General features: G+C 48.3%; 1 protein-coding gene across 1 annotated transcript in view; it reads right to left on the bottom strand.

The window, feature by feature from the left end:
- The window catches only part of MGAT5B (alpha-1,6-mannosylglycoprotein 6-beta-N-acetylglucosaminyltransferase B), a 275,223-nt gene that overhangs the window by 44,231 nt on the left and 203,064 nt on the right, over nucleotides 1-27,928 (bottom strand). Inside the window, exons 11-13 of the mRNA XM_089771960.1 lie at nucleotides 24,381-24,517; nucleotides 5,989-6,144; nucleotides 2,819-2,965 (exon numbers count right to left, since the gene is read on the bottom strand). Of these exons, the coding sequence (XP_089628086.1) occupies nucleotides 2,819-2,965; nucleotides 5,989-6,144; nucleotides 24,381-24,517 (440 nt within the window). The remainder of the gene's footprint in view (nucleotides 1-2,818; nucleotides 2,966-5,988; nucleotides 6,145-24,380; nucleotides 24,518-27,928) is intronic.

The raw sequence follows: 27,928 nt of genomic DNA, 5'->3' as shown, positions 1-27,928 counted from the left end.
GCAATTCTCCCCTATGCAGAAGGCAAATCCCAGGCTCAGGCAGTGAAGTCTCATGGTGCCTATGAGTCTTAAAAGGTTTCTAATTTTTGGGCTGGCCTTCTTCCCAGGACTCATCTGCATGGGATTCTGCTTTATGGGCATTTCAGGTTTCCATATTTGAGCTAGGGATGTTAAATTTAGATTAATTAACTAATTGACTAGTCGATGGGATTTCCATTGACTATTTGATTAGTCTATAAGGGCGCCTCTGCCTTTGAATTGTAGCAAGAGCTCTTGTTTGTTTCAAAAGGAAGCCCCGCAAGGAGTGTAGGACCAGCAGGGGACCTCTGCTGGCCCTGTGCTCCCTGTGGTGCCTGACTTTGAAATGTACAAGAACCAGCTCCTCCCAACACCAGCTCCTGCTCCTCCCCACTTGGTGCCTTTCTCTGATGGGGGGGGGGAGGATGCGAGGAACATCACTAGTCGACTAGTCTCTTAGGGTATGTCTACACTACCCCAATAGTTCGAACTAGGAGGGTAATGTAGGCATACCGCACTTGCAAATGAAGCCCGGGATTTGAATTTCCCGGGCTTCATTTGCATAAGCGGGGAGCCGCCATTTTTAAAACCCCGCTGGTTCGAACCCCGTGCAGCGTGGCTACACGGGGCATGAACTAGGTAGTTCGAACTAGACTTCCTAGTTCGAACTACCGTTACTCCTCATTTCACGAGGAGTAACAGTAGTTCGAACTAGGAAGCCTAGTTCGAACTACCTAGTTCGTGCCCCGTGTAGCCGCTCTGCACGGGGTTCGAACCAGAGGGGTTTTAAAAATGGCGGCTCCCCGCTTATGCAAATGAAGCCTGGGAAATTCAAATCCCGGGCTTCATTTGCAAGTGCGGTATGCATACATTACCCTCCTAGTTCGAACTAGCAGGGTAGTGTAGACATACCCTTACATCCCTAATTTCGGCCATGCTTTCTGGAGAGAGGCTGCTTTGTAAAACCATTCCCAGCTCTGCTAATGCAGCCAAGCTGTGAATCAGAGCCCAGCTACAAACTCAAAGAAGCCCCAGCTGAGGCTTCTTGATGGCAACCTGAAGATTCTGCCCCTTGCAAGTTGATGGTTGCTCTGGGTCACAGAATTCCCCGAGGATGCAGAGCCACATACAGCTGGCAGTGCATTGTGAAGCCAGGACCAATCCAGAGCAAGCCCCATTCTCCTAACACAGGGTTCTCAAACTAAATTTCATTGTGACCCCTTCTGACAAGTTACTACAGGACTCCAGGAGGGAGGACGGAAGCCTGAGCCTGCCCAAACCCTACGAAGCCCAAGCTCCATGACCAAGAGGCTTCAGCTCCAGGTAGAGGGCCTGTCACCTTAGTCCCATCATCCAGAGTTGAAGCTTTAGCCGCAGGCGATGGAGCTCAGGCTTTGGCTTCAGCCCCAGCAAGTGTGATACCAGCCCTGGCAGTCCCATTAAAATGGTGTTGCCACCCACGTTGAGGTCCCAACCCAGAGTTTGAGAATGGCTGTCCTAACCAACCAACTGGGCTACAACACAAATCCAAACTCAATATCCCACCCACCCTGGAAACCTTCAGCCCTGCCCAGGAGGCTGAGATATGGATAAAAAAAGAGACGGTAGCAATTATTTCTCTCTCCTCTTTCTCTGCTGGCATCAGCACGCTCCTCTCTAATGAGCGCAGCTAAGGATGGCAGGCTTGGCTATCTTAATTGCACAAATTAAAGAAGAAGCAGCAGAACTGGCTGCACAAACACACACACACACACACACACACACACACACACACACACACACCATGCACATGCTCCATAGTGTCACTATGTTCACAGTTTTGCCAAGTTGCCAAGTGCTCATAATACAACCTGCATTATGCTAACATCAGCAAAACAAGAAGACGTGGGAGGAGAATTAAATCTACAGGAGCTAATTACAGCAGCTCTGCTCTGTCTCTGCATTGTGCCAAGACAAATGGCATGCAAGCGTGCAGCCACCACACTGTAATGATGACAAACGGGCTGGCTGCCAAGGCAACAGAAGTGCCCAACTGCCTCCAGAACAGTGGCTGCAGATGATGCAACCCAGTCAAAAAGCCAATGGGGAGAAGAAGGGGGGGCAGGACAGAGGAGCTTTTAGGGCTGATTCTAAGTCACTTGATAAGGCACCGGCTCAGACTGAAACAGAAGCTGAGACAGAGCTGCTTGGTGAGGCCAGTGGAGGGTGGGGAGAGGGGGATTCTCAGCAGGGATGTGGGAATTTAGACTGCATTATACACTTTATTAATAATACAAGGTTCAATTTTCTTAACCCTTTAATTTTAATGGAGCACTCACTGCACTCTAATTAAATTCATAGCAAGGAATAGGCCCAGGAGGGGAGTTTGCAAAAACAAAATCAGTCCTGTTTTAGAAATCCACAACCAGGCGCAATTCAGATCCTAACTTATCTGGGCGCTTACAACCCCAGGTTTGGGAAGGGGAGGGTTGGGTTGGAGTCCGTCTCTGGAATAATCAGAGAGGACATGGTTTGGGATTTTTACAACAGCCTCATTTGTCAGGTTTTATTTAGCAGAGCTGAAATTCAAACCCAGGTTTCATTTAATCCAAAATCTCCAAGGCTGGAGAGGGGAGGAACTGGATTGGGAGGGTAACGTTCTGATTCAAATCATCTTTCTGAACTATGGGGAAGTTTGCATCTAAAATGTGGTGGGGTTTTTTTCAGTGGGTTGATCACTCTGGATTAAATCCAGAAGCAAATGCCACAGCTCATGCCAATTGGCAGTATTCTTGTCACACAACATTGCAGAACCACTTGCCTCTCTTGACGTAGGCTTCCCCCTGAAGAATTCATGATTGAGAGAGCTGTGTGGAGGGTTGAAACGAGACTGAAGGAAAATGCATCCATTGGCTATTGCTTCTAGAGGAGCAGGACCTTCATAGGGAAATCCAAATCCGATGAAAAGCTGCAGGAAGTAAAACCATAAACCCTGGTACCCTGAGTCAGGAACACCATCACCCAGACCTTTTTCAATATCCTGGATTACAGCACTAATCTGAACTACTTCTCTGGTGCTCAGCTCAATAGACCTGTAGGCTGATCAAACAGAACTTGAGGTAAGGTTCTCTGTAGTTCACAATAGCTTGAATGTGTTACAAAGTTCTCCACAAACTGATGTCTTTATCTAAGCTATACTGCACACAGTACACCTTCACCTCTTCGTTTATAACAGCAACTCTGCCATTAATATCAATGGGAGTTGTACCTCCTTACATCATGCTTGTATTTGTCCTACTATTTCCACAATGAAAACTGCTGGCTTGCTAGATATCTAATCATAACTATGCCGAAAACAGTAGCAGACCTAGGTGAAACAGCAGCTACATGCACTAGTTTATCATGTAGAGACTTGGTTTTATTTCCTGGTCACAGCATGAAATGACTTTGAATGTTTAGCATGCCAATGGACATTTCCACATCATGTAATTCAGCCATAGTTGGCAGTCCTTACTGAGGCTAGGTCTAGACTGCAGCGTTTTTCCTGAAAAAGCTGTGCAAAATGCACTCCACATTTTGCATAGCTTTTTCCGCTTTTTTTTTCTGGAAGAGGCTTTTCTGCCATTTGGCCCTGTCTAGACGGGGCCAAATGGTGGAAAAGCCTCCTCTTTTGGTGGAGTCCTTATGCCTCGTGAAACAAAGTATATGGGGCTCCCCAAAAGAGCATGTTTGCTCTTCCGCGAAAAAAGCAGAAGAGCAAACGTGTTCCTTGGACACGGTGTGGTTTTTGTGGGATATCTCTGGTATCCCGCAAAAGCCCCAATGTCTAGACATAGCCTCAGAATATAAAAGGGGTGTTTTATATCAGTGGGTTGGCAGTGCTGGAGGTGGATGGGAAAATATGCACTTTGCCTAACTCTAGCACGTGCTTTGTTGCTGGACTCAGATTGCAACGTCAGAACTAACAACTTCAGGATCTAGTTACACTGCTGTTCAATCAATCCATGGACCCTGGACAGAGATGAGCAAATATTGGCCAAAGTGGTCAGGGACATTCAGTGGAACCCTAAGGAAAATTCTGTAATTCACATTTCCTTCCCATGAATGCTCAATCTCTTAAACTCTAGGGGTATGTCTAGACTATGTGGTTCCATCAATGGAGCCATGTAAACTAGTTTACCCGACATAGTCAATGAAGTGGGGATTTAAATAATCCCTGCTTCATTAAAATAAAAAATGGCCACTATGCTGTGCCAACAATCAGCTGATCCGGCACAGCGAGGCAGTCTAAACGCGGATCGGTCAACAAGAGAAGCCTTTGTCAACCGCTCCTGTAAACCTTGTTTAACGAGGCATAAGGAAGCGGTCGACAAAGGCTTCCCTTGTCAACTGATCCGCGTCTAGAAAGCCACGCTGGGCCGGATCAGCTGACTGTCTACACAGCATGGTGGCCATTTTTATTTTAATGAAGCAGGGATTATTTAAGTCCTGGCTTCATTTACTGTCGGGTAAACTAGTTTACATGGCTCTGTTGAGGAACCATGTAGTCTAGACATACCCTAGGAGAGCAACTGCTCATAAAAAACACATTCTTATAAAAAAGTATGAATATTTTCCAAATGTAAGTTCTAAATATTATACTCAGTTGTAAAATTTAAAATGCAAAATTTGCACCATCTTTGTACAGCCATGTGGTATAGCTTTTCTTTCCTGATGATATAATTAATCAACAGAACTCAAATAACCAGTATGACATTCAGTTTTACCATTTCAAATTGGGACTGTGCAGGTTGGTTCCTCAAGTTAGCCACTTGAGTACTAGCTCTGTAAATCACATGAATTAATCACACTGCAAGTTGTTCACAGTTCAAATAACCTGCAGACTGATGACTTCAGTGAACAATTTTGAATAGCAAATGCCCTTGAAAATTTTGTGACCTAACCATGGACAATTTATGAAAAGGAGAAATCAGCCTAATAAATCCTCTGTTGTTATTATTATTTGCTTGGTTCAGCTCCTAAATAAATACTGTTATTGACATGGTCTGCAAACCAGGGCGTCAGTGGTACTAGCCTCAGCCTCCTCTGTCTAAAAGAGTTTCAGCTACTGAATTCCCTCTCAGATTACATTTCTGAAGGCAACTCTGGTCTGCCTGCTTAGCAAAGGGTTATGTCCGTGGTCACCAACCAGTAGATGGGTATCGGAATCTACTGATAGATCTTGGCGCCTCTGACAGGTGATCCTGACTGGTTTGGCCAAGAGGCTGTCAAGTGCAGCACTTCAGCTACCCCTCCCCCCACTGCTGTGCATCTCCTGCCCTTTGCCTTGGAGCTGCTCCTCCCCCTTGGAGCTTCCTGCTTTCTGTGCTGTGCAGGGGAGGGAGAGGAGGGTACTGATGTCAGGGTGCCCCCTCTCCAATGCTGTATCCTTTCTCCACAGAGTAGAGAGGGGGCTCAACAGGACTTGGGAGGGAATGTGCTGGCTGCTTTAGGGAGTGGTGCAGGGCCAGGTCAGGAGTGAGCCTACCTTAGCCCCACTGTACCACCAATCAGGAGCCGCCAGCAGTTCCCAGCTGGGGCCCACATCCAAACTCCTACTCCAGTCATGAATCACATCCTCCACCCCAAGCCTTTATCCTAGCCCCGAGCACCCTTGCATCCAGAAGCCGTCCCAGAGCCTGCACCTAGAACCTCCTACATTCCAGCTGCCTGCCCCAAGAGCAGCTCAGAGCCCCTCACACTCCAGATCCCTTAATCCAAGAGCAGAGCCTGCACCCTAACCCTCTGCCCCGATGAAAGTGAGTGAGGACTGGCAAAAGAGGGAGGATGGAGTGAGCAGGGGCGGGAAGGAGGCGGGGCAAGAGTATTTATATTTGAGGTAGATCTTGGATTGCACTGAAATTCAAAAAGTGATCTGCTCAAAAAGGTTGGAGACCCCCGGGGTTATGCTGGAGTAATGCTGGTCTTTGTCAGAAGCCCACGTTCAAGTACCTTAGCTTTTCTCAGAAGCTGCTGGAACTCATGCTGTGGCAGAAGGCCATGGTTCTTGACAAAGGCTGGAACCTCAGGAGGACGTTGGGTTTCATAATAAACAGTGCCATGGATCTCCATGTACTTGTTAAGGATGGCCAGGAACTTCTCTTTGCCCTGGGGGAGGAAAGCAAAGACTATCAGCTGCATGTGAGCCTCAAAAGAGATGTAACTGATTCCAAAATAGCAACATAAAAGGGTATTTCTTTATTCTGATCTCACTGGAGCCTCCTGGAGGTATGACTACACTGCACTGTAGCCCAGGGTTCAAACTCAGGCTCAAGCCTAACTCACTTTTTGTCTACACACAAATCACACTGATCCAGGATCACAGGATCCATAGGACTCGGGGGTCCAACCTGAGTTAATCCAGAACCCAAGGCTCAAGCCCTGTTTCTTTGAAATGCAGACCTGCTGCACTTGTGCTCTGGGGGCACGTCTAGACTGCCCGCGCGTGTTTTTGTGTGAAAAAAGCAGTCTAGACGTGGTTCTTTTGGGAAAAAAACAAACCTTTTTTGAAAGAACTCTTCTTCCCAAAAAAATGAGGTGTACAGGATTCTTTCAAAAAAGTTTTTTTTTTTTCCCAAAAGAACTGCATCTAGACTGCTTTTTTTTTCTTCAAAAAAACTCTTCTGAAAATGGGATCAGAAGAAGATATACAAATTCACGCTGAATTTGCATATCTTCTTTCGAAAGCTGCGGGCAGTCTAAGCGTGCCCTGGGAGTCTACAAAAAGTATCCCACAATCCCATGGGCTGACTTTCTTTGTCTTCTGGTAGTCATGGGCTAGAGTGGCAACATTTTGGAATGGTGCTAGGAAGTCTGGAATAGTTGATTGGATTTTTTCTGGATACTGAAGTGCAGGTCCTGGAACCCTAGTTTGGAAGATTCTTAATCTAGGTTTGACAATCAGTGTTGGCAATCTGACACTGGATTTACATTGCCATGTAAACATGCACTAAATGATCTCCACTCTAGCAGGGAGACAATCTTTATGTATAGGAACTCACATATTCCGTGAAACTCATTCTTCAGGGCAGGAAATTCGTCAATAGGGAAGACAAAATTTTAGGACTCCTAGACAATAAATCAATTTCACACTCATGTAATCCCACTGAATGATGTGGAGTTACTCCTCAGTGATTTAGGCATGAGTAAGAGCAAACTCCAGTCCCTGAATCAGATCAGATGTGATGTTCCTGGCAGTGTTGTCTTCAAGTTGTCATTGTCAAGTCCAAGTCGAGTCTCAAGTCACTACAGTTCAAGTCTCAAGTCGAGTCTCGAGTCCCTAAAGTCACTTTCAAGTCAAGTCTCAAGTCTTAATTTAAAAAATGTCAAGTCACTTTTGTACAAACCATCAATATCAGCATTTTCAGACAATTTTTTCACCAAGTTGTTTTAACAAAATTAGCAAGTCTCAAGTCGAGTTTCAAGTCACAAACAATGAACCTGAGTCGAGTCGCACTTAGGCGACTTAAGTCGGACTCGAATTCAAGTCGTGGGACTCGAGTCAACAACTCTGGTACCTTGTCTTGGATATACTCAGCCCCATAAAGAGAGACTGCCTAAGAAATGCCATACAAGAACAGCTCAGTTGTCTGTCTGAGCAAATTCCCTGGCTTAACCTTAAACACTGGAAGTCACAAATCCTCTATAATTAGGAGTATTACATGATTAAAAAAAATAATCACAATTAATTACGTAATTAAAATATAATTGTGATTATCTGCTTGATTAATGGTGCTATTAAACAATAATAAAATACCATGTATTTAAGTATTATTGGATGTTTTCTACATTTTCAACTATATTGATTTTAATTACAACACAGAATGCAAAGTGCTCAATGCTCCCTTTGTCATATATATAGTAGCCCATTGTCTGTGAGTCTGTCACACTGATGTACACGGTCACTCCCACTGGCCATGTACATCAGCGCCCCAGCCCCCCTTACCCTCCCTCGGTGGCAGTTCGGCCCAGTGCTGCGCTGCTCAGCTGGGCCCTGGCGGAGGGAGCAAGAGGCGGCAAGCATGCGTGGGGAGCACGGACCCCAAAGGGCTGCTTGCTGCCACTTGCTCCCTGCCGGTGCCCAGCTGAGTGCTGCTCAGCTGGGCCCGGCGGGAGTGCCGCTCAGCTGGGCCCAGCTGAGCAGTGCAGCGTGCCACAGAGGGAGGGGAAGGAGGCGTGGCTGGCCGTAAGTGGGGTGGGAAGCAGAGGCAGGGGGGTATTGGGAGCTGTGGGGCTGGAGAGGAGGATGGCGGGGGCCTGGAGGAAGGGGGGAGGGAAGCAGCACTGGCGGGGGAGGGTGTCCGGGGGGCCGTGGGGCTGGTCAGGAGGAAGAGGGGGTGGGAAGCAGAGCTGGGGAGGGGGGTCAGGGGCCATGGGGCTGGACTTCTTTTTTACAATAGAGAGATTGCTCTACAGTACTTGTATTAAGTGAATTGAAAATACCATTTCTTTTGTTTATCATTTTATGATGCAAATATTTGTAATACAAATAATACAAAGTGAGCACTGTACACTTTGTATTTGGTGTTGCAATAGAAATCAGTATATTTGAAAATGTGGAAAAATATCTAAAATATTTAATAAATGTCCATTGACATTCTAGCATTTAACAGTAAGATCAACCACAATCGTACTATGATTTAAAAAGGTTTTTCCAGTGGGAGAACAGAGTTACCTCATGCATCATTCTGCATCCCACAGCCCCTCCTTCCACCCTCAGCTGCGTGGCCTCCCTCTTGCCCATGGTCCGTGGAAGCCGGGAGCCTTGCAGTCTTCCCCAATGCTCTGACCTGCCCTGGCAAGGGCTGGGGCAGAGGGAGACGTGAGACACATAGCTCCTGGGTCATGCAGCTTCCCCTCTCCCCAGTGCTCCGGGGAGAGGCTGCGCAGCTGCCCTACTTTGTCCTCCTCCCCTGCCATGATCCCCTATCGCTTTGCCCTGCACAGGCCTGTGGTGATCCCTCCCCCACATGTCGTTGGCCCCTGAGCATTCCCCCGGCAGCTGCCATGTGGGTGGGTGGCTGCTGGAATTTAAATTGAACTGCACGGATCCTCTGATGTTCAGGGCGGGAGCCGGGGACGCACGGGAGCTGCATAGAATCATAGAGCTGGAAGAGACCTCAGGAGATCATTGAGTCCAGCCCCCTGCCCAAGGCAGGACCAATCCCAACTAAATCAACCCAGCCAAGGCTTTGTCAAGCCAAGACTTAAAAACCTCTAGGGATGGAGATTCCACCACCTCCCTAGGTAACCCATTCCAGTGCTTCACCACCCTCCTAGTGAAATCGTTTTTCCTAATATCCCACCTAGACCTCCCCCACTGTAGCTTGAGACCATTGCTCCTTGTTCTGCCATCTGTCACTACTGAGAACAGCCTCTCTCCATCCTTTTTGGAACCTCCCTTCAGGAAGTTGAAGGCTGCTATCAAATCCCCCCTCACTCTTCTCTTCTGCAGACTAAACAAACCCAAATCCCTCAGTTTCTCCTCATAGGTTATGCACTCCAGCCCCCTAATCATTGTGGTTACATGATCTCTTGGGGACTCGGATGCAGGGGGGTGCGTGCAAAGGCTTGAGTGGGAGGGGGCATGCGGGAGTCACACAGCCTTGTGGGGGCACAGGTGGGGGAGAGGGCACGAAGGAGCCACAAGGGCTCTGGTGGGGAGAGGTGGGAGTTTGGCAGAGGAGAGGGCGCGCAGGACATTTGTGGCAAGGCCAGTGGTCCAGGGGGAGGGGGCACATGGGAGCCACACAGCCTTGCTGGCGAGGGGTCAGAATCACGTGGCCTCCTCCTTATGGCCAGAGGGAGAGGGTCAGGCCAATCCCCTGGCAGCCAGAAGGGAAAGATCTGGGCCAGCCTCAGTCCGGCCCAATACCGCCCCCCAGCAGCCGGAGGCAGAGGGCTGGGACAACTGTAGCCTGGGGCCACCCCCTCCCATCAGTGGCCAGAGGGGGAGAGCCGGGACAGGCCAGGGCTGCTACATCTCGACTTGGCCCTCCCCGGTGGGGGGAGGTGAGCCAGTCAGCAAGTATAGCGAGCAGGGCACACCTCCCCCTAGTTAATATTTTAAATCACAAATACTTTTTGAGTAAATCACAAATAAAACACAATTAATCCACTGCCCTATCTATAATGCAACCTAATGTTATAATACTATGTTCAGTGGCAAGTGTGGGGTGAGTGTATGTTCTTGACCTCATCCCACAATATACTGAAGCATAGGGTTGCCAGGTGTCCAATTTTGAACTGGACAATCTGGTATTTGAGCTTTCTGTTCAGGAAACAAATTAAGAAAATATAAATGTCCGGTATTTTCTAAATAAGATGTAATATAGATTGTTCTGTAATGTCAAGTGTGTCTGGTATTTTTGTTGAAACCATCTAGCAACCCTACTGAAGCATGGAGGTGAGATTCCTTCTAATTCCTTCTAATTTGTATTCCACCTTGTGCAAGTGCTATTACTCATATGAAATCTAATGTTCTGAAAAAACTTTTACCTTAATAGACTATCATATCAGTGAGTTCCACAGGTTAACTCTTTTTTTTTTAAATACAAGTAGAGTTTGGGCGGTATATAAACTATTTCTCTTTCTTCCCAGGACCCTCTCCTTCTCCTCTCCTAGGGTACGTCTAGACTACATGGCTCTGTCGACGGAGCCATGTAGATTAGTTTACTTGACAAAGGGAAATGAAGTGACAATTTAAATAATCACCGCTTCATTTAAATCAAAATGGCCGCCGTGCTGTGCTGATCAGCTGTTTGTCAGCACAGCGCAGCACTCTAGACGGGGATCAGCCAACCCCAGAACCCTTTGTCGGCAGATCATATAAGCCTCTTTTCACAAGGCATAAAGGATCTGCCAACAAAGGGTTGTGGGGTCGGCAGATTCCCGTCTAGACTGCCATGTTGTGCCAACAAACAGCTGATCGGCATAGCGCGGCCATTTTGATTTAAATGAAGTGGCAATTATTTAAATCTCCGCTTCATTTCCCTTTGTTGTCCTGCCTCATCTACATAGCTCTGTTGACGGAGCCATGTAGTCTAGACACACCGTAGTCTAGACACACCGTTATAGAATGGCTAACAGGATCAGTCAGACTGGATGGAGAGACAGAGGCAGAAACAATAGTGTTATCCATGTCAGAAAGCTCAACTAGTTCTTTCTCCTTTGTTGGAGTTATTACAGCAAAACAAAGCAGATAGGCACTTTCTGTTACTGCTGTGCTTTATGACCCAAGCAACCAGCCACTCCAGCTGCAGAGCAGCATCTGGCTATGTCTACACTGCAGGGAAAAGTCGGAAAAAGATATGCAAATTATGAACTGCAATTTGCGTATCTTTTTCTGTTTTTCTTCCAAAAGAGGCCATTTATGCAGGGCCAAATGTCAGAAAAAACCCTCTTTCGGAAAATCCCTTCTTCCTCATAGAACAAGCTTTACAGGGATGCTGAAAATACGCATATGCTTTTCCAAAATTTCTTTTGGAAAAGCAGACATGTTCCTTGGCTATGGCAGAGCTTTTCCGGGTATCCCGGAAAAGCTCTGCAGTGTAGACATAGCCTCAATTTTCCATCTATCTACATCACGGCAAAAATGCAATTCTTCTGCATGTTTCGCTTTTTTTAAAAGACTGGGGAAGAGGGGTGGCATGAGGCTGGTTAATCCTAGAGCTCATCTGATGTTAGCTTTTTCGAATTGCATGTAGCTGTTAAAGACTTCATTATCGCTCTATCAAAGGAACAGCCCTGCAGATCAATATAGCACCATACAAGAATTCCGAGCATGGATTTCACTGAGATTATCTTCCCTGCTAGCAACAACAAAAGAGAAGCAGCTTTCCCTTTGAATTTAGCTGTGATCAGCACTACAGTCGGCAGCATAGTCATCTCTTTCTCCTCTGCTTATTTCCCTCTCCAGGCTCTTTGCAAGCTTTGTGGGGGAAAAAAACTTCTCAGCAGCATTAAAAGAAAACCAACCACAATCTACCTGATGGGAGAGCAGAGGCAAAGGGCTGACAAATGTGACCCACAGGCCCTTCAATGTGGCCATTCCAATCTACGGAATCCCAGCCACGCTCTGCTGATTCACCCACCTGACCTGGGGGCTCAGGGATTTAATGGGAACGAGACTCTCAATACCATTTATTAACCCCCACTGTCTAAAGCAGCCCTGTGGCATCAAATGTGCCCAGCGGCAAAGGGAGCTGCACGGGCCTAGGAATGTGTTTTTCCCCCAGCCACAGTCTGATCCTGTATGTTCCCACAGACATGGAGAGGAGAGAGGAGAGAGGAGTCTGGGCCATTGAGTTTGGATGCTGACTAAGAGGGGTTGGCGAGGGGCTTGGGTCCACCCAGGCCCATCTCCCTTTTGATGTATCAGGCTCTCACTCATCCAAGTCTCTTCTCTTCTGGGGGTGGGGGGGAGTCTCTGCTTTACACCACATCTTGCCCTCTCTCTCTCCCAGGCCCCCAGTGCAGCTATCCAACACACTGGTTGGGACCCTCCTTGGTGGGGCTTGGACTCCAGTCTGAACCTGCAGCTGGACAGAGGCCGAATCCTTCCTCCCCTTATTGTGTCCTTTCAGCTTTCCTGGACACAAGCGTCTCTTCTACGATGCTGCTGCAGAATGGCCAGCAAATGGTGCTGGTAAGAAACACAGCCCAGCTCACCACCCACTCGCTCCCAAGTCTGCCTGACAGCTGTCTCCCTTCCAGAGAGTCAACTCTCTGGGGACCTAGGGAATGACAGAGCATATATGGGACTCTGTCTCTGCTGGGGCCCAGAGGCAGCCTTCCTTTCTCTGTCTCTCTCTCTCTGGCTGTGTCCAGACTCAGGGGTTTTTTCGGGAAAAGTAGCCTTTTTCCGAAAAAACTTCACCTGCGTCTAGACTGCAGCCACGTTCTTTCGAAATTAAATCGAAAGAACGCGGCTTTTCTTTCGACGGCGGTAAACCTCATTTCACGAGGAAGAACGCCTTCTTTCGAAAGTGCTTCTTTCGAAAGAAGGCGTTCTTGAATGTAAATAGGGCTTCTTCGAAAGAGAGCATCCAGACTCACTGGGTGCTTTCTTTCGAAAAAGCGGCTTGCTCTTTCGAAAGTTCCACGTGCAGTCTAGATGCTCTCTTTCGAAAGAGGCTCTTTCGAAAGTATCTTTCGAAAGAGCCTCTTTCGAAAGAGGCTTGCAGTCTAGACATAGCCTCTCTGGCTATGTATGTCCTATGATAGGAATTACTAGAGAACTTTCTGGGTGTCTGGATGGTGAGTCTTGCCCACATGCTCAGGGTTTAGCTGATCGCCATATTTGGGGTCGGAAAGGGATTTTCCTCCAGGGTAGATTGGCAGAGGCCCTGGAGGTTTTACGCCTTCCTCTGTAGCATGGGTACAGATCACAGCTAGAGGATTCTCTGCATCTTGGGGTCTTCAAAGTATCTGAAGGCTTCAATATCTGAAATATAGGTGAGAGGATTATTCTGGGAGGGGTGGGTGAGATTCTGTGGCCTGCACTGTGCAGGGGGTCAGACTAGATGATCATAATGGTCCCTTCTGACCTTAAAGTCTATAAAGTCTATGTCTCTCCAGCTCCCCAGCTATATACTTCCCCCATATTTCATTCTCAGTAGATTCCTGCATTCTTCACCCTCTGTTCTGGCCCCACTACCCTTGTGTTCAGCAGGAAGGATGCATGAAGCTGAGCAGCCATCATCCATCCAAAGCTATACGGCAGCAAAACTCTCCGATACGAAGCCAGGGCATGTTATTCCCCATGAAAGCCAGTGAGGCCCAAAGGGATGCCTCAGCATTTGATAGACTTCTTCAAAGCTGACTCTCTCCAGTATTGCAGAGTGGTGAGAAAGTATCATCTCTCTAAACACCCCTTGTAGACGCCTCCCCACGCTGTACTCACAGCTCAATAGACTGCTTCTCTTTGCTGGCAAGTTTATCATTCTCACAAGGTGCAGCTCAGTTGAGCGTCAGGTGGTTAGAGTCTTTGTGCTTTGCAATGTGAACAATAAGCAACACAAAAAAATTTACTGACTTTGGAGGAGCAGGGGCGGAGGTGTGATAAACAACAGAAGCCTACCAAGGAAGGAGCTGCATGTTCGCTGTGTTTTATAAGGGATGCTGTCTTTTGGAATGCAGCAGAACGGGGCAGCTGACAGGCTGACTGAATGAGAAGCATGGTTCTAATCCCAGCTCTGATTACCTTGGGCAAATCAGTTCCCCTCATAGTGATTCGGTTTCCCCCTCAGTAAAAGATACTCACCCCCCCTTGTAAAGCACCTTGAGATGGATAGATAGAAAGAGTCTCTCAGGGTAAGTAGCTATAGTTCATAAAAAGGAGAGTCTGATAGCACTGGCAGAAGCCACCTGTAGCATGGGCAACTCCCGTGCATGTTCTCCCTGTGCTCTGCAACACCCATTTGAACACCTTATACTGTCTGGAGTGGAGGGGACTCTAGATTGGCATGATTTTCCAGAAATGCTTTTAACGGAAAAGTTTTCCATTAAAAGCATTTTCGGAACAGAGCATCTATATTGGCACGGACGCTTTTCCACAAAAGCACTTTTTGCGGAAAAGCGTCCGTGCCAATCTAGATACGCTTTTCTGCAAAAAAGCCCCGATCACCATTTTCGCGATCGGGGCTTTTTTGCGGAAAACAAATCTGAGCTGTCTACACTGGCCCTTTTGCGCAAAAGCTTTTGCCTGAACGGGAGCAGAATAGTATTTCTGCAAGAAGCACTGATTTCGTACAGTAGGAAGTCAGTGCTTTTGTGGAAATTCAAGCAGCCAATGTAGACAGCTGGCAAGTTTTTCCAGAAAAGCGGCTGATTTTCTGGAAAAACTGGCCAGTCTAGACACAGCCTAGGAGCAGATTGCTAATAGGGATATGAAAGGTTAACCTTAATAGGTGATGCTTACCAGCCCAGTTAAGTGGTGGGGGCTGGAGCAGCTCCCCGCCTGTCACAGGCAGGGGCCTGCCACAGACAGGGGCTCCTCTGGTCATCATGAACAGCCCCAGTCTTTGGCAGACTGAGTGAGGGGAGGGGCACAGGCAGGAGCTGCTCCAGCCCAGCTCAGCAGGGGGAGAGGCCTCCCCTTTAATTGGTTAACTGGTTAACCTTCACATTTAACCAGTTAACCAATTACATGAGATTTTACATCCCTAATTTCTAATCACGCAAGGGGCCCTGCTGACGCCATCAAACTTGTGACCTAGCCAGGACTGGAGTGCAGCTGGCCGAAGTAAAGAACAAGTGCACTGTACCCCTGCACTAGAAAGCACCAACAATGCTCTCAGTTTGCAACAATAGTCCATAAAATAATAGGGCAGATGCACATTGACACCACCTGAGGAGCTAGCCCAATGTCCATCCCTGCCCTACAAAGCTTATATTGGATCAGCCAGAGGCCAGGACGCCTTAGCAACCAGGAGCCAAGTCCTGCTTGCCTTCTGTAAGTCCACTCACTATTCAGCAAAGTACTTGAGCACATTCTTAGCGTTAGGCATCAGTGTAAGTGCTTTGTTGAATAGGGATGACTGATGAACTAAGGCCACTATTGATCTTTCTGTTTGCAATACTCCTGTGATTAAAGTCAATGGGACTTGGCCCTGCTTAAGAAAAGATAGCATGCTACATGTCTGGCTAGTGCAAGAGTGTTGTGCAGATTTTTGGTTATTAACAAAATCTCTTCTTGTATGTTTTAAACTTTAAAGCATCTACAAAATGCTGTCACATAAAAAGACATATGTAGGCCTGCAGGGGTTAAATTTGTATTTCTCTTGGCCAGCCATGAGGCTTGCTGGAAAAAATACCAGATGCTCTTTATCAGACGGCCTTCATCATCCGCAACTCCCTATGCTTGCTAGCTGAGAGCCGAGTATGGGATAAATAACATGATCTCGGTTCTCAGCCCCATGGGAACATTGAGAGTGGCATTGGGCCAGTATGCGCACACCTGGTAAACAACTGTAGTATAACTAACGTAGGGAGTCCCGTGTCCAGTGAGTCTCACCAGGGACCTGGATCTTGGAGGGTGCCCTGGATCCCCCTAGCTGGAGCCACGTCCACTGCAGCCTGGTGTGAGGTGACAGGAACGGGACTCCCCACAGACTGACGGGGAGTAAGCATTTCAAAGTGCCTGTTGCTCACTTTTATGCATTGCTGCGCCTATGCTTATTGGCATATAACTTTGCAGTAGCTGTGTAACCATCTGGCAGTATTAAGCTTGTAATAGTAGTGACGTAAATGAGATTAATAAAAACAACTATCCCTAATCGACTTTGTCTTGAAGCAAATCCATAATCTTGTTGGGCCCTGGCCCTGTGAGTTGACAAATGCCCCTTGAGTTCTACTACATTTTATATCACCCATCTCCCAACCAGAGCAGAGGTTAAAAATAATGACCTGTGGCAGGTCGGGTTATTGCAGAGTCTGGGAATCAGAGTCATTTGAGAAAAGCAGTTTTCACATGGAAATCTAGTTAATCTAATAATGTATATTGCCCAGAGATGTGACAAGGGCAGCGCTGTCTATGCTGGCGATATATTGGCCAAAGATGCTTTCCTGCTGACATAGCTTCTGCCTCTCATAGAAGAGGAGTGATTATGCCAACAGCAGAGAGCTTTCCTGTCGGCACATAGCATCTTCATCAGATGCAGTGCAGCGATGTTGATGCAGTGTTACTAGTGTAGAGTTGCCGTGAGTCTCATAATGCTTTGAGTTCAGGTTTGGATGAAGCAAGCATACAAATGCTCATCAGCATGCCTAATTCAAATGATCTGAAATGCTTTGACCTATAGAACTGACCTGGAAATCTGATGCAAATGGCCTTTCCTGCTTATTAGAGGGGTAGAAAAATAAATAATAATTCAGAAAGGTGGGAAGCTAACTGAATGTTTCTGAAATTCCAAAAATTCTGTCTGACAGATTGTATTCTATCCTGTGCTTGTCAGATGTACTTGGCATGACCACAGGTCATAGATACTAAAACTCAGTAGTAATACTTTGCTCTTATATGGTATGTCTACATTGCAGTCCTCCTTCAAGACAGGAATGCAAATGCAGACAAACAAAATTGCAAATGAAGCACGGATTTGAATTTCCCGCACTTCTGCAGCCGGCTGCTTTTCCAAAATACTGTATTTCGAGAAAAAAAACATGGTCCACACAGGGTTATTTAAAAAAGAAACCCTTCCTTCGAAATAACCCTTAAACCTCACTTTTTAAGGAGTAAGGGTTATTTTGAAGGAAGGGTTTCTTTTAAAAATAACCTCTTTTTTTTCTCAAAATATGGTATTTCGGAAAAGTGTCCGGCCGCAATTATGCAAATGAAGTGTGGGAAATTCAAATCCGCGCTTCATTTGCAATTTCATTTGTCTGCGTTTGCATTCCTCTCTCGAAGGAGGAATGCAATGTAGACATACCCATATTGTATTGTTGACTTCTAGACCTTAGGGCAATTTACATGGGAGGGCATCATTAGCCTTGTTATAGATGGAGGAATGAAGCAAAGAGACGAGACTGGCTTGTCCAAGGTCACACAGAATGTATAATATCAATCCAGATCTCCTGAGTCCTCCCCCACTCCTGCTCCTTAGTCATTGGACTACACAGGCTCTGCCCTACAACCCTTACCCACACTGCTAAGTATGAGGGCTGTCATCTTGGCCAACATACTGGGAATGGAACAGGGGCCTCCAAAACTAAAAAGCTGCTAAACCAACAGAGTTAGCAGCTTGCAACAATGCCTGTCTTTTGCAGACCAGCACAGAGGTGGGCTTGTCACACACAGCAGCTAGTGGGTTACATGAGTACTTGCAAACAGGAGTAAACCCACTGGGCCTGATTTTCATTTACACTCCTCTCTTTATGCTCTAGCCACGTAAAATGACCATACTTTTTCTACACACCCACTAAACTCCTCTGCTCTGAGGTTCCAGAATCCCAAGTTTTGATCTTGGCCCCTATCTGGTGGAAAAAAAACAAACTCAGTTCTATTCCTTGGACCATTTACAGTAGCTAGTTCCAGACATGAAATACTACATAAGTCCATAAAACCCAAGGAGGAACAACGCAATGAGAAATCAATGTAACCCACAGATCAAGATGAGTGTTGGACTCACTGGCTAAGCCTAGACTGCAGGGCTATTTCAGGACACCAGAAGTATTCTGAAATAACAATTCTGCATCTTTAAAATGCTCCCATTATTTCAAAATATATTTTGAAATAACGGGCGCACTATTCCGGCATCCCTGTAACCCTCGTTCTACAAGAATTAAGGGACTTGTTGGAATAGCACTTAATTTCAAAATTTGGCACTGTGTAGACAGCACCAAATTTCAAAATAAGCTATTTCAAAATTATCTTGACAGAAGAGATGCAATTTGCATAGCGCAAATTGTGTAGCTTATTTCGAGGTAAGGATTCTGTGTAGACGCACCCACTCACTGCAAAGGTGCGTGTTAGTAGCCACGAACGCTAAAAAAAATAGACTAAAGCACAAAAGCAAAGGCACAAAGGGGGAAAAGGAGGAGAGGAAAAGCTTAGCTCAGTGGTCTCCAACCTTTTAAGCACAAGATCACTTTTTGAATTTAAGTGCAATCCAGGATCTACCTCAAACCCAAATACCTTTGCCCCGCCCCCTTTGCATCCCTTTTCTGAGGCCCCAGCCCTGCTCACTCTGTTCTCCCTCCCTCCCTCCCTTCCTCCCCCCATTCTCCCTCCCTTTCACCAGGCAGGGGCAAGGGGTTGGGGTGCAGGAGTCTGTAAAGGAGTTTGGGTCCAAGGGGCTCAGGGCTAGGGAAGAGGCTTGGGATGCAGGAGAAGGTTCATGACTGGGGTAGGGGTTTGGAGCTGGCTCCAGCTGGGCACTGCTTACCTCAGGTGGCTCCTGGGTGGTGGTGCAGTGGGGCTAAGGCAGGCTCATGCCTGCTCTTCCCTACACCACTCCCAAAAGCAGCCAGCAAACCCCCTCCATCCCAAGCCCTGTTGTACCCCCCTCCATTCTGTGGAGACAGAGTACAGGGTGGGAGAGGAGGCAGCCTGACATCAGTGACCCCTCCTCTCCCTTCCCTACTCTGCACAGCAAGCAGGAGGCTCCTGGGTGGGAAAGCTCTAAGGCAGAGCGTGGGAGAGGAGCAACAGCAAGGAGAGGGTCAGTGGAAGTGCTGGCACTTGACAGTCTCTTGGCCAAACCAGTCAGGATCAGGTTTCAGAGGCTCCAAGATCTGCCAGTAGATCCAGAGCTATTGGTTGGTGACCACTGCCTTAGGGTATGTCTACACTACAGCACTAATTCGAACTAACTTAGTTTGAATTAGTTAATTCGAACTCACCTAATTCGAATTAGCGCATCTAGACTTAAAAACTAGTTCGAATTAGCGTTTTGCTAATTCCAACTAGCATGTCCACATTAAGTGGACCCTGAACTGAGGTTAAGGATGGCTGGAAGCAGTGCCGGCAGGGCATCAGATTAGGACTTAGAGCGTGGAGCTGCTGCCTCAGGCTAGCCGAGGGCTGTGCTTAAAGGGACCCGACCCCCACCCCGGACAGACAGTTCCCAGGGGTGCCCCGCTTGAAAAGCAGTCCTGGCTTGGAGTGCCCTGAGTGCCCACACTGGGCACATCACACCACTTGGCCATCAGACCGGCTGCACTTGCCGCAGGCTGCCATCCGGAGGGGGTCAATCAAGGGGCTTCAGGAGAGCTTCCACCCCGAGGAGCCCGCAGAGCCAGCCCAGTCCTCCCCATCGGGGGCTCGGACCCCATTCCTCCCTCACTTCCTTCCACTTACCCCTTCCTAGCCCCCTTCCTGATGTACAAAATATAGGACACGTGTGTTCAAAAATACAAACTCTCTTTATTGAACAAAACTCGGGGAGACCGGGAAAAGGAGGTGGGAGAGGGGAAGAGAGAGGGAGGGAGAGGGGAGGACAACTAAAATGATCAGGGGTTTGGAACAGGTCCCATATGAAGAGAGGCTAAAGAGACTGGGACTTTTCAGCTTAGAAAAGAGGAGACTGAGGGGGGATATGATAGAGGTCTATAAAATCATGAGTGGTGTGGAAAGGGTGCATAAAGAAAAGTTCTTCATTAGTTCCCATAATAGAAGGACTAGAGGACACCAAATGAAACAAATGGGTAGCAGGCTTCAAACTAATAACAGAAAGTTCTTCTTCACAAAGCAAATGGTCAACCTGTGGAACTCCTTGCTGCAGGAGGCTGTGAAGGCTAAAACTAGAACAGAGTTTAAAGAGAAGTTAGATAAATTCATGGAGGTTGGGTCCATGGAGTGGTATTAGCCAGGGGGTAGAAATGGTGTCCCTCGCCTCTGTTTGTGGAAGGCTGGAGATGGATGGCACGAGACAAATGGCTTGGTCATTGTCTTCGGTCCATTCCTTCCAGCGTAGCTGGTGTTGGCCGCTGTCAGCAGACAGGCTACTGGGCTAGACGGACCTTTGGTCTGACCTAGTACAGCCATTCTAAGCTCAGGGCTCAGGGTCGGGGGTCTCACTGGACCACCTTGATTTTCATGCAAACCTGCTCCTGTGTGACCAGGCTGGCAGCTATCCTGCCCTAGACGGCCACATTCCTGTGCCTAGTGCGGAGGTCGTGGATGAGGTCCACGATGTCCGCACTAGACCAGGCGGGCACCCACCTCTTGCAGACCCGGGCAGGTTCCTGGGAGCCGCCAGCCTGGTCCCGGGAAGAGGCAGAGGGCTGGGTGGCAGTTGGTGGCTGGCTCGTGCCGTGCCAGGTGCAGGGTCTGCTGGCTGGGTGCTGGCAGGCTTGCACCCGGCACGGGCACTGTAGCCAGACTGTGCCCCTTTAAGGGCTCCGGGGCCGGGAGGGGGGCAGACGAGTTTCCCTGGTGGTGCCCAGAGTGGCCACCAGGGAAAGCTGGGAAGGGCTCGCCTCCCACTAGTTCGAATTAAGTGGCTAACAGCCCTTAATTCGAACTAGTTAATTCGAACTAGGCGTTAGTCCTCGTAGAATGAGGTTTACCTAGTTCAAATTAAGCGCTCCGCTAGTTCAAATTAAATTCGAACTAGCGGTTTGCATGTGTAGCGCCTATCAAAGTTAATTCGAATTAACGTCTGTTAGTTTGAATTAACTTTGTAGTGTAGACATACCCTTAGCTATTAGTAAAAGGACTCTTTACTGCAAAGCTGTACAGTGGGTCAAAAAGCTTGTGCTTGGTCACTTCTAAATACAAGTTGCAGGGAGTTCTGTACCTGGACTGCACTTTTTTGTTTTGAAAGGTGGGTCTGTTGCAAAGATATTGCTGCTCTTGGATACAAACCGCAGCATCCAGAACAAGCTGCTAGGACAGATTCAGTGTCTTTGGTAATGGAAAGGCTGGCTGGGGGGAGAATAAAACCCAACACAATATCAGGCTAGAGGCCGCTAGATGGTGCTTGCATGGTCTAGATCAGGGCCAGCCTTAGGGAAAATGGTGCCCTGTGTCAACTTGTATTTTGGTGCCCCCTCCCCCCTCCCAAGGGCCTGGTGCCCCCCATTTCTCTTGGCTGCCATGGGCTTCCCCACCCATGGACCCCCATCCCGGAGTAGTTTTTCCGGAAAAGGACTTTTGCCCGAACGGGAGCAGCATAGTTTTTCCGGAAAAGCACTGACAATTTTACAGTAGATCGTCATTGCTTTTCCGGAAAAGCAAGCGGCCAGTGTAGACAGCTTTCAAGTTATTCCAGAAAAGCGGCTGCTTTTCCGGAATAAGTGGCCCAGTGTTTCCAAAAGCAAATCCATCTTCCTGCCGAGACGGATAACAAGTTGCTCCCTCCCTTGCATTCCCCAGCCCTGAGAGCTGCTTTTCTGCTCCAGGTGCACCCCCCTCCCTTTTGTTTTAGTGTCAATTTCCTGTTGACACAGGCATATTGTTAATCATGGGCAGGAGCAGTCACCTTTTATTTTCTTTTAACTTCCCCTCCTATGGAGCCAGGCTGTGTGTGTGTCTCCCTCCCTCAGCCCACATCTTCTGCTGATTCCTGCTGGGGAAGGGAGGAGAGGGGATCCTTGGCATCTGGGCGTAAATTTCAGAGCAGAGGGAGACAGAGTGAAAAGGAGATTGGAGCGAATGCAGGCAGGGCAGGGGCAAGGCATGCAAACAGAAGAGGGGAGAGGGGCAGATGCAGTGCATGGAGCAGGCAGCCCTAGCACATTCACTTCTAGTTCACTAAGCTAGACAATACCCCTCCTTCTTTCCCTCCCAGCCGCACTCCTGTCACAGCCACCCCCAGTCTGCCCCCCCTTCCCTGAAGTCCCTGTGCCTGGCTCTACGCCCTGAGCTCTGCTCCTCCTCTCCCCAGTCTTGCCCGGCCTCCACGTGCTCACCCTCATGCTCCTGGCAAAGAAGGACACTGTCCCAGTCTAGGTGGAACTAGAGCCAGCAGCTGGCCAAAGGGGAGGGGCAGGAGAAAAACCTGCAGACAGGTGCAAAAAGGAACCAAAGGGGAAGGACCAGGTTCAGGCCCTTTGCAGCATCCCCATTGGCTGTGGCACCCTGGGCCTGGGCCCAGATTGCCCAGCCCTACGGCGGGCCCTGGTGGTTGCTCCTGCCGTGAGTGCAGGGACTGGATGTGATGACCTCTTGAGGTCCCTCCCAGTTCTGTGAGTCTATAACACACTGGTAGCACAGTGGGTCTGACACAGCCCTGGTCTATTCTAGGAAGTTATTATGAAATAACTCCCCTGATTTCACAATAACAAGCGGAGCGTCCTCACTACCAAGCCCATTATTTCAAAATAAGGGGCTGGTTATTTCGAAATAATCACCCCTGCTTTCCATGAGAAATAACGCTTAGTTCAAAAAGTCACCTTGAAATAGCAGTCGTGTGGACGCTCCACTGTTGCTATTTCAAAATAACTGCTCCCCAGAGTCATTCAGAGTAATTACTCCCCTGTGCTTCCTGGAGCTCTAAGTCGAGGTAGCACATCCACATTAACAGAGCCTGTCTCGGACTAATTTCGGGGCTTCCCCATAGTGTGGACATGCTATTTAAAAATTATTATTTCAGGCATTATTATTTATTTCAAAATAATTTCCTAGTGTAGATATGCCCATACAGATAATCCAAGTTCAATTGCAGGCATACATTTTCTAGTGATCATTCACATTTAGTCTGAAATGCACCATTAAAGAAAAGAATAGAGGAACGCAACATAGTACCTGCAACTGGAACATCCCATGGAGGTGCATGGAAATAAAAACCAAGAAAAGGTTATAATTAGCCACTGCCTATGGAGAATGGAAGCAAAATCACTGAGCATGCTCTAGATAAAAGAGGGTGGAGCTAGGGCCGCTGCCAATAAGCAACTCCACTGCTGACCAACTGGAGACAGTAGGATGTGCCTCTTGAGAGGGCTTATAGTGGTGCTGTTCATCTAGCAACATAATGACTTTGGAACAGGAAGTCAGTGACCTGTGTCAGGGATGACATAGTGGAAAAGAGATTTGCACCTACAGGCCACAGGCTCTGATCTGACCCATGTCTATGATGACTAAACGTTGCTGCCATGTGCCGATGACAGGCAGTGAGCTTCAGTGGCTAGTGCCCTGGGTTAGTACTCAGGAAAGCTGAATTCTGTTCCTGCCTGAACCCCGCATGCTATGTGGCCTGGCACAAGTACCCTCTGCTCTCTTTTCCTCTCCATCTGTCTTGTCCATTTAGATGGAAAGCTATTTGGGGCAGGGACTGGCTCTGATTCTGTACACTGGCACAAGGGGTCTCCATTCCCGCTTGCAGCCTCTGCACACTACTATAATACACATACTAACAAGAAAGATATGTACTACCTGACACCGTCAGTTCAGTGCCTAAACTGTGGGGGGTCCTTAACTGGTCCTGTGCTTGGCAGCTGAGACACTGAGATGCTTGGGACACTCATTCTGTTTTGATTTGGTTCACCGTAAAGTTATACTGGAGCAGGGTCCATTTAGGTCAGTGTCCTGCTGCTCAGAGCCAGCTGCCTCACAAGAAGATGCAAGAAACCCTGCAGATGGTCAGGGGATGAGCTGCCCACATGGGAAGTTTCAGACAATGGAGAGCTCGTCCAAGGAAAGTGGCAGTTGCCCCATTGCTGGAACACTTGAAAGTGGACTGGACAAGTCACTAGGGAACATAACTCAGGGAATGATCCTACATGAGCCAGTGGGAAGAATGCATTAAATGGCCAGTTAGGTTTTTCTAAGCACTGATTTCTAGGCATCTATGCACATGAGTGTGGATTCTGATCCCTTTGAAGCCAATGACAAAACTTCCATTGACTCCAGGGACCATCCTTTGGGGATTTGCTTGCTATTGGGGACTGGCCATGTGAGCACAGGCACTCACCTTCCAGATGCTGGCTTCCTTTCCGTACACCACTGCCATATTGCTTGCTTTGTTGGACTTAATGAATTGCCGTTCGGTTTCGTTGAGCTCCTCGGACACAAAGCCCATGAAGGAGTTGTCAGGAGTGTGAGCTACAGAGACCAAGGGGAAAAGAAACACACGTTTGGCTTTTCCCAGTGCACTGAAGGGGTCTTCTAGGCTATGTCTACACTGCAGCGCTATTCCTGGATACCAGAGGCATCCAAAATAGCTATTCTGCATCTTTTGAGCATGCCTGTTATTTAGAAATGTAACGGGCTTGCTATTCTGATGTCCCGGTAAACTATCCACAAGGGGTAAGGGATGTTTCAGAATAGTGATTTATTTTTAAATAAATGCTGTACAGGCAACACCAAATTTTGAAATAACATCAAAATAAGATATGCAATTTGCATAGCTCAAATTGTGTATCTTATTTTGATCTATGGTGCAGTGTAGATGCATCCCTATAGGCCATTTTCTGACCTCCCCAAGCCTCAGGAACATGCAGTATTTCCATGTTGGGGTCATTCAGATAGAACAATGGGATGGTTACCAGAGCCCTCAAATGAGGTGAAAACATTTCCAGGGCCTATCCCATGTAGCTGGGAGTTTAACTGTCGAGTTGGGCCCTGATCTCACAGAGGCATTGGGGATCACTGGGCTGAAATTCATACTGGTTCTCTGTGACTGTCACAAGTAAATCCTGGGCTGGATCCAGGATTTCTCTTTTCCTCTGCCACTTTCTTGTCTGGTAACAGTCCAGCTGTGCCTGTGTCCCCTGTCCCCAGCTCCTAGGTGAGCACCTGAACCATCAAAGCGTCACTATGTGCTCTACCCCCTCCCTCTGTGCAGACAGCGGGGAGTGGAAAAGCTGCCTTCACACATGCTCAGCCAGGGAATGTGGGTCAGACCTGATTAGAACAAGTATTTGGAGGTGTTTGGAACCAGTCCAAGGTGCTGGCCATGAGGTTTGGATTATTCCATGGCACTGAAGCATTTTGAGTCAAGGAAATAAACTCTGAAAGGTTCCTTGCATTTAATAATAATAAAAAAACCAGGAGCTATTAAAATATACGAGCTGTGAACTGCCTGCAGGTCTCTCTAAAATATAAAGCACTTTTAGGCTGCCAAATAGATTATACCCAGACAGAGGAAAAAATATTTGAGCCACAAAGCATGTGATTGGTCACTAGGCTTAGTGCTGACAAGCAAGGCTCCTTTCCACTTGGCAGATTGCTGGATAAATCTGAAGCACCAGCCTCAGCCTCTGCTCTAAAATCCAGATAGGTGACTCTCCCTCTGCAAATCAGTTCTGTGTTTGAAAAAAATCCCCCTTCCATTTCACTTCCCCACCCCACTTTCTCTTTGCTCCTCGTCTCCACAGGCTTTCTCCCCACTATCGTCACCTACTGGATCAAGGCTGCTCTCTTCTGCACACAAATGGGCAGTTTATTTCAATCTTCCATTTCCCCTGGCATAACTCTGGTGACATATGGGGGGGGGGGGGGGGGGAGAAGGGAGGGGACAGAGTGAGGAGAGGAAAGGGAGAGGAAAGGGAAGAAGCAATGGGGGCAAGAGGGAGGAAGAGGGGAGGAATGGGTGCCGGCAGAAGAGGGATTTAAAGGAGGGGTGGGCATGAGGAAGGCAGGGAAGGGAGCAAGTCATGTGTGACGATGCAGAGAGGTGTGAGGAAAACTGGGGCAGAAGGTGAGGGAGTGGGCACCAGGGATAAAGCAGGCAAGGAGGGCAGGGGTGGTGAGGAAATGGGGAGGTACCAGGAAGTGCAGAGGTAAGGGAAGGTGCAGGTGCCATGGGATTGGGGAGGAGGGTGAAGCAGAAGGAAAGACACATGAAGGAGAGGGATAGGGACCAGAGGAGAGAGGCAGGGCAAGTGGGTAGAGGGAGATATTAAGAAAGGGGATGGGGAGGGATAGCTACAGATGATCAGAGTGGGGCTAGAGGAGGAGTGGGCACATGGGGGGAGAGAACGGCTGGTGCAGGGTGGCAGGTCCCAGGATGGCTGAGGTGAGTGAGAAGGGCAGGAGCCAGCCAGGACAGCAGAGGAGGGTGAGGGGTGGGGAGCAGCAGGCACCAGGGGAGCAGATGGGGTGAGGGGATGGTGGAAGACATGGCAGCAGAGGGAAAAGGGAGAGGTTTATAAGATGTTTATTAATAACTTGGGTGCCACAGTGGCACATCTGAACAAGCCACATGAACTCAGTACTGGAGCACAAGACAAAATTCACTCTGGGTATGTCTACACTACAAAGTTAGTTTGAACTAACTTTCATAGGTGCTACACTAGCGCTCCGTTAGTTCGAACTTAATTCGAACTAGCGGAGCGCTTAGTTAGAACTAGGTAAACCTCATTCCACGAGAATTAAGCCTAGTTCGAACTAGCTAGTTCGAATTAAGGGGTGTTTAGCCCCTTAATTCGAACTAGAGGGAGGCTAGCCCACCCCAGGTTTCCCTGGTGGCCACTCTGGCCAACACCAGGGAAACTCTACTGCCCCCCTCCCGGCCCCGGATCCCTTAAAGGGGCATGGGCTGGCTACGGTGCCCGTGCCAGGTACAAGCCTGCCAGCACCCAGCCAGCAGACCCTGCACCTGGCACGGATCGAGCCACCCACCCGATGCCCCCCAGCCCTCCCCCTCTTCCCAGGACCAGGCTGGCAGCTCCCGGGAGCTTGCCCTGGACCGCAAGAGGCGGGCACCCGCCTGGGCTAGTGCGGACATCGTGGACCTTGTCCATGATCTCCGCACTAGGCACAGGACAGTGGCCGTCTAGGGCAGGAGAGCTGCCAGCCTGGCCACCCAGGAGCAGGTGTGCAAGAGAATCAAGGTGGTCCACTGAGACCCCCGACCCTGAGCCCTGAGCTTACAATGGCCATCCTGGGTCAGACCAAAGGTCCATCTAGCCCAGTAGCCTGTCTTCTGACAGTGGCCAACCCTAGGGACCCTGGAGGGGATGGACCGAAGACAGTGACCAAGCCATTTGTCTCGTGCTATCCCTCTCCAGCCTTCCACAAACCTTGGGCAGGGACACCACTCCTACCCCCTGGCTAATACCACTCCATGGACCCAACCTCCATGACTTGATCTCACTTCCCTTTCAACTCTGTTCTAGTTGTAGCCGTCACAGCCTCCTGCAGCAAGGAGTTCCACAGGTTGACTCTTTGCTTTGTGAAGAACTTTCTTTTACTAGTTTGAAGCCTGCTACCCATTCCTTTCCTTTGGTGTCCTCTAGTCCTTCTTTATGGGAACTAATGAAGAACTTTTCTGTATGCATTCTCTCCACCCAACTCCTGCTTTTAGAGACCTCTATCCTGTCCCCCCTCAGTCTCCTCTTTTCTAATCTGACAAGTCCCAGTCTCTTTAGCCTCTCTTCATATGGGACCTGTTCCCAACCCCTGATCATTTTAGTTGCCCTCCCCTCTCCCAGCCTCTCTCTTCCCCTCTCCCACCTCCTTTTCCCAATCTCCCCCAGTTTTGTTCAATCAAGACAGATTCCATTTTGGAAG

Source organism: Pelodiscus sinensis, chromosome 20, assembly GCF_052426305.1.
Source record: "Pelodiscus sinensis isolate ZL-2025 chromosome 20, ASM5242630v1, whole genome shotgun sequence".
Classification (NCBI taxonomy): Eukaryota; Metazoa; Chordata; order Testudines; family Trionychidae; genus Pelodiscus; species Pelodiscus sinensis.
This window is presented reverse-complemented; position numbering and strand designations above follow the sequence as displayed.